The sequence below is a fragment of the Hippocampus zosterae genome, chromosome 11 (assembly GCF_025434085.1).
Source record: "Hippocampus zosterae strain Florida chromosome 11, ASM2543408v3, whole genome shotgun sequence".
NCBI classification, from domain to species: Eukaryota; Metazoa; Chordata; class Actinopteri; order Syngnathiformes; family Syngnathidae; genus Hippocampus; species Hippocampus zosterae.
In genome coordinates, this window is record NC_067461.1 from 14,152,143 (window position 1) to 14,164,582 (window position 12,440).

General features: G+C 41.5%; 3 protein-coding genes across 11 annotated transcripts in view; 2 read left to right on the forward strand and 1 right to left on the reverse strand.

Annotated features, from left to right (window-relative positions):
- egln1a (egl-9 family hypoxia-inducible factor 1a) overlaps nt 1–1,626 on the reverse strand; it is a 20,176-nt gene extending 18,550 nt beyond the window's left edge. For 3 of the 7 annotated variants that reach the window (XM_052080496.1, XM_052080493.1, XM_052080492.1), the window contains exon 1: nt 593–1,622. In XM_052080496.1, coding sequence (XP_051936456.1) covers nt 593–1,291 — 699 coding nt within the window. In that variant the 5' untranslated portion in view covers nt 1,292–1,622. Of the gene's footprint in view, nt 1–592 lie in introns of all 7 variants that reach the window. The other 4 variants (XM_052080491.1, XM_052080490.1, XM_052080494.1 and 1 more) reach the window with 3 other exon arrangements.
- tsnax (translin-associated factor X) overlaps nt 1–9,920 on the forward strand; it is a 10,090-nt gene extending 170 nt beyond the window's left edge. The window contains exons 1-6 of one of the 2 annotated variants that reach the window (XM_052080519.1): nt 2,804–3,132; nt 3,543–3,632; nt 3,732–3,846; nt 4,265–4,395; nt 8,309–8,418; nt 9,420–9,920. In XM_052080519.1, the coding sequence (XP_051936479.1) occupies nt 3,117–3,132; nt 3,543–3,632; nt 3,732–3,846; nt 4,265–4,395; nt 8,309–8,418; nt 9,420–9,797 (840 nt within the window). In that variant the 5' untranslated portion in view covers nt 2,804–3,116 and the 3' untranslated portion in view covers nt 9,798–9,920. Of the gene's footprint in view, nt 1–2,803; nt 3,133–3,542; nt 3,633–3,731; nt 3,847–4,264; nt 4,396–8,308; nt 8,419–9,419 lie in introns of those variants that run through there. The other variant, XM_052080518.1, reaches the window with a different exon arrangement.
- Nucleotides 9,921–11,588: 1,668 nt separating this feature from the next.
- Nucleotides 11,589–12,440, forward strand: part of disc1 (DISC1 scaffold protein) — a 43,843-nt gene continuing 42,991 nt past the window's right edge. For both annotated transcript variants that reach the window (XM_052080451.1, XM_052080450.1), the window contains exon 1: nt 11,589–12,222. Coding sequence is in view for 1 of the 2 variants with exons in the window: in XM_052080450.1 (XP_051936410.1) it covers nt 12,150–12,222 (73 nt within the window). In the remaining variant the exon portion in view is untranslated. The remainder of the gene's footprint in view (nt 12,223–12,440) is intronic.

A 12,440-nucleotide genomic window follows, 5' to 3' on the forward strand; every position in this document is an offset into this window, starting at 1 on the left:
TATGTGTGGGGAAAAAAAGGTTTTCTCTCCCCTCCACCCACCCGCCAGAGTTACCCATCACCAGTTAGTCACCGGCAACAAACAGCCACATTCACACTGCGGCTGTCACTATCAAAGATTGTTAGAATCAATTATTGTATTGATTGTAAAATCAATTACTCATCGAAAAAAGCTTTTTGCATTGAAGTTTACTGCATTTTTTCCCCTCCAGTTGCTGTTAACTAAGCAATCACCGTTGTTTATTTGGTAATTGTCAAGAACAGGATGACCAAAATATGCTCCGCGGTTTTATATTTTCATTGTCGAAGTCACATTGCCCCGTTGTCTTCCTAACACGAGCCGTGTCTATTAATCTAGGAACCCACGTATTGATGTTACACATCTACCTACAGTAGAGTGCGGCATTGCACAGTTTCTATTAGTGATGTGAAACGTGACAAAGTTAGAAGAGGCAATGGAAGCTGCAGGCGAGTCAGTATGGTACTTACCGGTACTTTCTTGACTTGTTTAATGCTTATTGGTTTGAAGCATGCAAGCAGGCAAAATAAGGGAAAATGGATGGTTGACAGTGCCCACCTGTATCTCTACTTACTTTTGTCCTTCCGTTGATGGCGTAGTTGCCCAGTTTGCCGTTACAATGTCTGACCAAGTTGTCCATGCGACTGGTGAGAAAGCGGATCTTCTCACAGCCGGCCTCGTTCCCGTCCACCCACGTGATTTTGTCCCCACGGATGTCTTTAGTTGAGTCACTTTTCTGGCTGACCACCTGACCGTCCGTGAACCGGCCGGTTTTATGCAGGGCCTTGACGTCCTCCAGGATGCTGAGCCCAGTCTCCTCGCCCATGAAGTCGTCTACCACGCAGATGCCGTGCTTGTTCAGACACGGGATGACATACTCCGTGGCCAGTTTCTGTGGAGATGTCGTTTGTCCATTAGGTGTGGCGGGATAGTTGGGGCCATCCTCAGCCAAATGCTCTCCACCCTCCTGCTGCTCCGTGTTTGTGGTTTGTGGCGAAGGCGCATCGGTGTCTGCCTGCTCGTGGCTGTTCTTCTTCGGGCATTTATCTGGCGCCTTCTCATCCCCGGGCGGTTGATCGAGCTTCTGTTTAGGTGGTTGCGTCTTGTCCACTTCCTTGCAAATAAGTTTGTGTTCTTTCCAGTGTTGCTTTTGGTGTTCCTTGCTGCAGTAGAAGGAGCTCCGACACCTACCGCACTTCAAAAGGTTCTCCATTTTCCCACAAAGTTCACAGTACTGGCGCTCTCGCTCCAAATCGTTTTGCTGCTTCTCCATGTTTGCCGCTAAAAACGGGCGCGCGGCGCCTTTAATTCCAACCCTTCACACGCGCCCTGCTAACCGACAACTTTGGAAGTGGTCCACCGCCTCTTGCCACGCTACACCGAGCGAAACCCTGGAGTCGAACTTAAAAGCCGTCTCTTCCATAACACCCGCTACCTCCCCACATGTTGAGTCTAAGAAATAACGCGACAATGTGTGGCCCGGAGCGAGCAAAACGGCCTGTGTCGAGGTCTTCATGGGGCATTCTACAAGCTAGCTGTGGATACGCGGGTGGTGCATGGCGACGCTCTTGTTTCCCAGCCTGTCCTCGGCCCGCCTGCTCTGACGTCAAGTGAAAGCCACGCCTCAACCCACGCGTTGTGTTCGCTGCCGTCGGAAAGCTGTGACGCTGAAACCACGTGCGAGTCATGAATTTGTCACCGCTTGTCACTGATCTTTATACACAAAGTATCTAATATACACCTCTCTTACTGACTCGTTGTCAAGCAACAGACAACAAAACCTTGTTCTCTTGTCTTGTATTACTGCATCAGATAATTAAGAAACACCGATGACATAATTAATACCTCCCTGACAATGTAATAAAAGCTTGCATATTTTTAAGGACGGAATATTTGGAGCACGGTATCAAAATATGGCATCTTACTTGTGATGCCGAGTAAATACAATCTTAAAAATATTGTAAACAACAATGAGATCCTGAGGACACTCGGAGATATGAGCCAGAGGGCAGGCCTCGAATGTAACATTCAACGTCAGATCAGCGTGTGGTCCTCGTTCCTCCAATGCATTTGCTATAATAGTCAAGGTTGCATTCTGTCACGCATCCAATACTACTATGCTGGCACAATCAACGTTGCAGTCGAGTACCCTTATTTAAGTGAACGGGTTTTGGACGTCAGCGCACGCAAGTCCATGGGCAAAATGAGGTTGGCACTGTCACAACTGCACGTAGACAGTCTTCAGGAACCACGGGAGGAGGGGTTAGTGGAGAGTGAGTAATTTGATGAAGAAAGTGAATGAAACATACAACAATAAATAATAGATTCGATCGCTGAAAGAGATGTGTTTAAAAAAAAACAAATTAAATATTACATATTGTCTTTGAGGTCCAATTTATTCGACAACATATTACGACGTAAAATGCCACGGGAAAAAAAATCATATCGTGACCTGATAGTTCTCTTGGCTCTCTCTTTCTCTTTTCTTTTGGATTTTGATCCTGGAAATAGCCCTTAAAAAACAAAACATAAGTACAGTACAGCCCATTTTATTAAAACCCCGCTATTTGAATTTTCACCCCACCACTGGCCACCCACAAAACATTGACACTGGCCGAGTGAAGGGAGCACACAGATAACTAATAAATTAATGTCAATGAAATTGTTCGACCTGCATAGGTGGGTGACTTTTGACCTGAGTGAGCTGCACTCGCCACTTTGGACGAATGCCCTCCTGCCTACTTTTCTAAAATAATACATATCCCAACATGCATCGCGTCTTTCGTTTCCTGTTACGAAAACAACATCTGTAAAGCCCACAATAACAAGACAGCCCGAGTGCCTGAAGAGAAATTTAAAAAACTACTATTAATTAATTACTACATATTTATCCCCCCCATTATTTTTCTTCGTTTAAATGCACAAGTAATTCTGCCTTTTAATTACAAATAGAAATCACTTCGCCCGACAAAGGATTCTGTAAGCCTCATCAAATTAAGCTGTAAACTGTGGTGCTTCGCGTCTTGGAGCACACTTCAAGCAGTCGTCAAAAAAATCACAATTCGGCTTAAGTTGTGCTTTTGGTTATCTCTGAAAGTATGAATAAACGAGGAGGTAAGTCCAGATTTCGCGACTAATCATTACATTTTGGTCTGAAAGCGTCAGTTGCACATGTAATAGCTTCTAGGTTCCATTGTTTACATGCTGGATCCATTTGCTTATTTTCCATTAAGCTCAGTGAACGGAATATTGCTTTCACTCCTGTCTTGGTATTTCTGGGGCGTTATTATTTTATAGTGTGAACTCACGACGACAACAGTTGCAACTAATGTTCAAATGTAATCTGCAGGACAACGCATCGCGTCAGGTTCTTAGCATTTCCTAGAGAAGACCAAAGCGGGGCGTTACAATACAAACTGAACGGAACATAGATGACTGCAGCCACAGAAATTTGTGTGAGAGTCGCTTAGACAAGAAATTGACAATGCAGAAAACATAATATTTATTTTCTGGATCATTTATAGGTGAAGGCCATCCACAGAAAAATGGCAACGCAGCTCAACATTATGAGGCAAGTCCGGATCTGTCTTCACCTGTCATTGCAGCCTTTAAAGGTACACCGCATCATCCTCTTTGTGTCAATGCCACTTCTCACCTGGATGGATACGGCATTTGCAAATAACTTCTTATTTACACACATATTTCTTTTAAAGTCTTCCAGATGGAGCTTGACGCCAAGCACGACAAATACGAGCGTCTCGTTAAGCTTAGTCGAGACGTCACCATTGAGAGCAAGAGGACAATTTTTCTTTTACACAGAGTGACAAGGTATGCAGTATCAACGATGAATATTTGTTACATTTTCAACGTGATTTAAATTGTAATTATGCTAATTCAGTGATAGATTAAAATATGGAAATGCATAATTACATTGTTATTTACAAAAGCAGTTATCTGTACCAAACAGGGGTTTGTTCTTCCTTAACCAATGTTTAACCTCTCAATATTTTATTTGAAGAAATCTGTCGCATAATGTATCCATATTTCAATCAAACAGAAACATTTAGCTCGGTAAGATTTGAAGTTCATGAATCACATCTCGGAGTCCCTTTCCCTTTTTCCTTCTGACTTGGTTGTGCAAGGAGAGAAGAAGCAACGTAGTCATGCATAGGGTCCAATGTTTACTTCCAAATTGAAATCCAGAATATCTGTTCTGAAATGTGTTCTGGGTTTCTTTTTTGGGAAGTGTTCCAGATGCAGAGGCTATTTTGAATGAGGCCGATGGGAAACTCAGTGGTGTGAGGGAGAAAATTGGTCAGATTGCGGAGGAGCTTCGCGGCGAGGACATCTATCAGTTTCACAGAGCATTCACTGCAGGTAAGTTTTTGTCCCTGAGAAGAAATAAAAAGAAAAATGTTTAAATTTCATTTCTCATCTATTTATTTACAATTTCAAATGTATTCCACGTCTGAGTGATTTGAAAAAGATATGTATGACATATTTCATGAACTATCTGATGTTATTTGCAAAATTAGATTACACGTTGTCTAGCCACAACAATATGCACACTTTCACATTGTACCGTAATAATATACTATATAATTGCTTTGTTTACATTGACACCCTCAGAGAGGTATTCATGTTTAACTGTGTTCATTATTGCCGTTGTACTTTGTGATGGTCTAAAATTATTTATATATTAATAAACCAATAGTGCATGACATTTACAAAATTTGAGATTTTGGCCCATCACCAGCAAATCAGTTCATTGGATAAGTCAGTTGATAAATCATAAAGTATGATTTTTACAAGCAATGCGTGGGTGAACATTGCAACTTGTGTAGAGGAATTGACTGTGATCTCACAATTATGCACACAACCTAAAGTCAAATAAATTAACAAACTCATAAATAAATTAATATACTGAAACATAAATCAAACATAAATGTGACATTTAAATAAGACACACATTCAACCAAAATAATTCAAATGCCGAGCATCACAAATTAGGCTTGGACCGGACATCTGTGTTTGGTCGGTGTCAAATTCTTAACAATCAGTCTTGTATTCCTTTTACGTTCACTTTATTTACAGCTAAGCGCACAGTGCTACAGTATTCATTTAACATTCGTGCTAGATTTCTTCTTTGTGTCTTCTTTCTTCTTTATTTAAAGTCATGCACCGGTATATCATTATGTAGTACCTGTCAATGTTCAGACTGAGATACCAACCATCCATCCATCCATTATCCGAACCGACTATCCTCACGAGGGTCGCGGGCGTGCTGGAGCCTATCCCAGCTGTCTTTGGGCAGTTGGCGGGGTACACCCTGCACTGGTTGCCAGCCAATCTCAGGGCACACATAGACGAACAATCATTCACGCTCACACCTAGGGACATGCCATGCATGTTTTTAGAATGTGGGAGGAAACCAGAGTACCTGGAGACAACCCACATAGGCACAGGGAGGACAAACTCCACACAAAAAAGCCAGAGCCCAGAATCAATCCTATGACCTTTTCAGCAAAGAGGCACACATTGTTATACTATTCTGCTTTGTATCCATCGGTGGACACATACTCTAATGATCATTTTAGATAACTGGATAAACTGACAAGCTTGATGCACATCACAGTGTGTCCTCCTGTGCTTTAAATTGATGGTGAAATAACTGTTTGTGTTAAAGCTTGAGCTTGGTACAGGCCTTCATTAACAGGAACACCCACTGATAACGTTGTTTTTGCACTTCTTGCATCACTATCCGTTCTTGTTAGTGTAGCCAAAATGTTTGCAGAGCTTTGAGACAAACCCATGTGATGGTGAGCTGTTATCTATCGTGAGTGGGTGGGAAGTCATTTTTAGATTGCAGTCACTCTTGAATCGATTCTGCATCCTCTGCGACGTGACCAGTGGCAGTTCCCGCCAATTAGACCCCCCCCCCCCCCTATTTTTATCATCTTTGTTAGTGCTCAGTCGTAGCGGCTTTGCCGCTAATCTGGAAAAGGCGTTTCCGGGCATATGTAATGGCTCCGTATTATTTATAGAGAGGCCATTAACGATATTGAGGGCAAACTCTGGACCTAATTCCTGCTGATAAAAGATCAACGCTTTTGCTTTGATAAGCTGTTTAGCTCAATATCTACATGAGCAAGTGATGGGGAATTTCCAGCGTGAACCACTCTGTTCGTCAAACATACACTACTGTAGCATAGCGTAGCGCTCAGCATAAATTAATAACCCCTTAAATGTTTTTTGGGGTCGGGGGGGGCGTCCGTGACCCTTGTGAGAATGAAGTGGTCCAGATGATGGATGGAGGTCCTGCTCTTAATGTAGGTTTTCTGTTTAGCTTTCATGCTAAGTTTTGTGCAAGCGAACCCTTTACATTGGTGAAAAGAAAACACAGTTGGTGGTTGTTAAGTTGTTTGCTTCAAAATCTTTGGTGTTGAATTGTGGCTCTTTTATACATGCATTGAGGACTGGATTATGAATACTGAAATCTATGAAGTGCACATACTTTAAATGTTTGTACATATTTTGCTCATATTTAAATTTTTGTCATACATCTGGTAAGGAAGTGCATGGTCCCGAGTAGCACAAATGAAAAAAAATGTGGCCCTTTCCATCATTTAAGCTGCCCATCCCTGATTAAGATTGTGTAAAATGTAAACGCCCCCAATCATCTGCTGTTGGGTTTCACTTTCTTTGTTATAAAACATAAACCTGCTGTTGTGTCATTCAACAAAATAATATGAACAGTTTCCTGGTAGAGATGAGCTCAACCTGCCCCAATGCATACTTAACCCCTTTCTTCTCATATTCCGTACACATTACATTATGCTAAATTCAAATCAGATTCACAGCTCCCAGCAGTGTTAATTTCAAAACAATTATTTTCACAATATACTTTTGTCAAGTGAATTTAATTGTTCCACACTCACACTCTAGTCACAATAAAACATTAATTATCAGCATTCCCCGCGACCCTAGTGAGGATCAAGCGGCTTGGAAGATGAATGAATGAATGAATATCTTTACCCGGAATGTTTTGTCAACATTCCGAACTGTCACGCTGTATGTAGAAAACAGAACCACTGTGAAATACAACTTTAGAAAAACGTTTAGCTCTGTGCTGTTTGTTTTGCAATCATTCCGTTACATAGTATTTGTAAAATATCCCAAACAAATGAAACAAAACAAATTGCCATGAGTTTGCTTGGCACCATGCACTGAAAGCAGTACAAATAGAGACGAAGTAGAGACGAAGCACATGCTCGTCCCAGCTGCGCGTCGCTCCCTGAGTGAGATAGCAGGCCCTTTTGAAGTTCAATTGCCGCTCCAAAAGTAAACTTCAGACACAAAGTCTTCCGTCCTGTGATTATTTGATTATTGTTTACACAGGGCCAGAAAACAAATGAGGGGTCATCTTAGTCTGCTACAAAAAATGGCCACTGTTGTTCAAATCAAAAGACTGTAACAGGAAACAGGTTTGAATCACTATCTGCATCTGTGATCTATACTCCGCAGATAGCCTGTAGTGTTTATGCACTTGGCTTGATATGTATTCTGTGTTTTTTCTCTCCTTTTTTAAACTACCGTATTATTATTATTTTTTTTGTGTGTAAATCCACCGCAACATTGCATAGTCACAAAAACATAGGGATATTAGGCTTTCTGGTGAAGTTTCAGGATTAATCTAAAATGCAGTACAGTATTCTATAATTTTTATAGTTGGATTTCATTTGACCTTTGTTAGACCTTTGAACATGTCCAGCTGTTTAACGGTTTAATAGTTTTTTTCTGAATTGACTGTGAATAGCAAAATTCCAGTAATTTGCAAGAATATCCACTTCTATGCCTTTCTGTGACTCTTCAAGTTTCTCTGTATTTCTTTTGCAATCTGGTGATGAAACACTGACACTAAGTTCAGTGCCCACTTCCCTCTAAGAACATCATGTTTGAGTGTTGCCATTTAGCTCCCTTCCCTTCAGCAGTTTTTGCAAAAAGTACTGAAAGACTCAACAGTTGGACTCGTACATTAGTAAAGTTAAAAAAAAAAAAAAGGAAGTCAAATTAACCCTGTCAGAGACCGCGGTTACTCCGGTGGACAGCCACATCATTTTATCAGGTTACAGGGGGCATGAAAGGGTTAAATTCACCCATAAAAATGGAATGTGCATGCGATATTCATCCTAAAATTTCACCCAAAAGCTCAATATCCTTTACTTGTATAGTGTCGGGCAGCTTTGGTTGGTGTGGGTGATTCTTTTCTTTGTTGATTTTATGCATTCAGGAATCCAGGAGTATGTGGAGGCCGCCTCGTTCCAGCACTACATCCGTCACCATAGCCTCATCAGTTTGGAGGAGATCAATGCCAGGCTGGTGTTCATGACAGGAGAGGAGGTATATTTATTACAAGTTTAAATGACTTAGTAGTACAGCGGCTTGTCGCTGCACAAAGGTTTGAGGACCTTGTGCCATTTTCTCTAGTTGCGTAGGTATTATTCGGGTCAAGTTTATTGAAGTCTCGAAATTGCCATGACGTTTAGATTATAAACTGCGACTTTTTTCTTTCAGTTTTAACTCCATGTGGTATCAGATCTGCACCCATTTTATATTCAGATCTGCTGAGGCATGCACCCTCATCGTGCTATAAACGTGACGTAATGACTATGATGTAGCCTGAAAGTTGGAAGGCGATCAACCAGTGAAAATTGTGAACCTTATTTTTTTTTTACAAGCAGTAGTTTTGGTTCTGTTTTTGAAATCTCTTGTATGCCTATGTACAGTTTGTGTGTGTGTGAGTGTGGGGGGTGGAGAGGGTTTCATTTCCCGAATTTTACACTACCCATACGTGTAAATGGGAAAGGTCTCCTCCATGATTGACAGGTGATTAGTCCAGGGTATATCCCGCCTATTACTTTAAGTCACGCCAGCTTTCATGTGAAATTGAAATGCATAACCATAGTAGAAAATTGACATCTTTTGATCGGTGCGAATTAGTACTAGCTTTAATGGTAACTACATGTGTTCTTCCAAATTTCACTGATTGCAGTTTTGCAAATATACAGATCATTTAATGATCATTAAAGTGTCAAAGTATACTACTCATAATAATAATAACTTGGCTATTTTCATTTCTTGCAGCATTGTGCTGTTTCTCTCATTCATGTCTTATTTGAGATCTTTGGAAATTGCTCAAACCTCAGTTGTGCAGAGTAAAAACTTCCGAGAGAAAAGAAAAAAAAAACAAGCCAAGGTAGAAGGTGTTACGTTATTTTAGCTTCATTTGTCACACCCACCAATTATTTCTTGGAAGAGGTTTTTCACAATTGAGTGCAAACAGTGTAAGTGTTCTATATTAGTTATTAGTTACGCCACTTAACTCCCTCGTGTTCTCTCAGGGCTGTGCCGACACGCCGTCATCGGAACCACACGTTATAACTTTCCAGGTGATGCCCGCAGACTACCTGCTGGGTGTGGCTGACCTGACAGGAGAGCTGATGCGCCTGTGTATTAGTAGCGTGGGTAATGGGGACATCGACACACCCTTCCAGCTGAGTCAGTTCCTGCGCCAGATCCACGACGGTTTCTCCTACATCGGAAACACGGGCCCTTACGAGGTGTCCAAGAAGCTGCACACTCTCCGTCAGAGTCTGGGCAAAGTGGAAGACGCCTGCTACACCCTGCGAGTTCGTGGTTCTGAGATCCCCAAACATATGCTGGCCGACGTCTTCTCCAGCCGGAGCACTCACATGGACCCAGAAGAAGCTGTGGTCTAGGTTCTTTACAACCTTTCCTTTCATTTAACCCTTGTAAAAGTTTGAACCACTTTATAATTGGCTCTCACATGTTTAACAACACGATTTATTTTGTCATACTACAATAAAATGTTGTTGAAGCAATCTGTTTTTGTCTCTAAAAATCTGACTGCTGCAGCTGTTTTCGATGGATGCAAGTTCTGCAGCAAGTGTGCCATGCTTTGCAAGATTCTAGGTTTCTCTGATAACATGTGTGTTTATTTTATTTCGCTCTCAGCCCTCCCCTTTCTCTATCACACTCAGATAATCTGAGGTAGAGCATGTGACCTTTGTTCAGGCCCATTCTCTGGCAGCCACCTGATGTACACGTATGCACATACATATGTCAAGACACCCCTGCACTCTCTTTCTTATCTAAATACCCACAGAACACTTAAACAAGCCTTGTGTTCAAATAGCTGCTATTGTATATTCGATTACTCAAAGTAGCATATATTTGGAGTTTTCAGTTTTATGCATTTGTCAGGGGACTTACAGACCTTAAAAAGAAATGGGAATGAATTAAGGTACATGTGTTGTGATAGATGGTTTATATCTTTATCCAATTATGCATTTTTTCCACCTTTTTTGTTGGGTATGTATGCGGTAGCGTGGTAAAAAAAAGGATAACGTCTGCCATCTGCTGGTGAATATCAGTACTTTGTATTTTAGGTGATTTAATTTATTATCCTCATGACCTGTGCAAATGCTGCTCCAACATTAGGGAAAATAAATAAAAGCCTTCAGGTACACACCGCCACCCTCAGCAATATCAAATGCCAGCGCGGCATGATGTTCATTTAACAAGTACAAATCAAATTTGTTTTAAAACATTGGTGTTTCTTTCAAAATTTGATTTGGGATATGTGGGATACTACAAGGTGCTCCTATGAGTCATTGAATGCAAATGTCCAGGCACAAAAGAAATTCCATTTCCTAAAGAAAATAATGTAATTGCAGAAACACATTTTATTTTAATTGCCCCCGCTTCACCAAAAAAACAACAACATTAAAACCATGGCATTTAAAAGACCATTTAGATTCAAAGACAGCTGAGTCTAATCATAAAAATGAATGAAATTGTTTATTTTCTCTGAGAAATTGTTCCTTTTTAACTGGGAAGTCCATCACGCCATCCATCAATCTACAGAATGTGACTCATGGTTTGTGTAATTGGATGTGGGGATTAGTTATGTTGTGATGCCTTCTGTTTGGAGTACTCAAACTCCATAACCTCTCAGGTCACAAGGTGTCCTCTAAGTACCCAGTTAGCTGCTTTGCTTGCCAAATGACATTAAGTGCTTCTAATCTCCAGAGCAGGCGATTTGATAACATGCAATGCGAGTGCAGTTTTTTTGGGGTTTTTTTTTGCATGGCCCACATCTTCTCTTTATTCACAGTGTGGCCAGGGAGTGTAAGCAGCACCTGTTGGGTTGAAAACCCGAGCCTTTCATCGCTGACTTGTCCATCAGTTGAGTGTCTACTTTTTTGTGTCTGTCACAATTTCTTGACTGCAAAACGAACTGCAGTTCATTTATATCACGGTCTCCTTGTTCACAACATTTAGGCTGTATTTTTTCCCCCTGTCAATCTGAACTATACAGTTCATCATTATATACACTCTACAGCAGGGGTCACCAACCTTTTTGAAAGTGTGAACTACCTCTTGGGTACTGATTAATGCAAAGGGATACCAGTTTGATACATACTGTACTTCTATTATAACAGATTTCCTCAAATCGTGTGTGGGTGTGTGTTTGCTTGCTTGTGCGTGCACGTGCGCGCGTGCGTGCGGAAAGAGCGTGAAATGCGGGGACGCGTCTCCCAACATTCATAGGATGCTTGCTGCAGAATTGAGGCGGTCTGAAGAAGACTGGAGTCAAATTCCTCACCGCGTCAGAGCTCCAACACGACACAGGGCAGTGACTAACGGACCGCTCGCCCATCGATTTAGAAATGATCCACATGATCGCCAATCAAGCAAAACTCGTCCAATTCTTCATCTTTCTATGCCCGGTCGGATATTTCTGTGCTGTTACTTGGAATATCATCATTTTCCCCCTTTGCATTGACAGCTGCTCACGCGCAACTGAACGACTCGTTTGCATCAGAAAAAAGTCCCTCCAACCCTGCGATTGTGCAAATGTTTACCGAGGATCATCAACGTTTGGCGGTAGAAAGTTGCGCTCTGCAGTCGGTAGTTTTTAAACAAAGACGTCTCTTGATTTTTCCACAGCGGAAGTGAGCTCAGTCATGCTTCGTGTCAGCGCGTAGTTGCTGGACGTCACATAACTGTTGGACCATCAACTTCGTCGGCTTCTTCTAAACGGGGACATGTTTGCTGGTTTGTTGGGCCTGAAATGCCTCGGCAACTCTCTGCATCACCACGGCCAGGGACTTGTGGAAGGTAAAATATATATTTTTAGTTTTAAGTCAAATAACAGAACTCAGATATATGTAAGGCTAACATACAATAAGGAGTGACACAGTGGACTTGTGGGTAGTAGATATAAGCCACAGTTCTGAGGTTCGTTGTTGAAATGGTTTGCTTCTGCATGTTTCCTTCCGTCCCCCAACATTCTAAAAATATGCATGTGATGTTAGATCGATTGAAGATTGTAATAG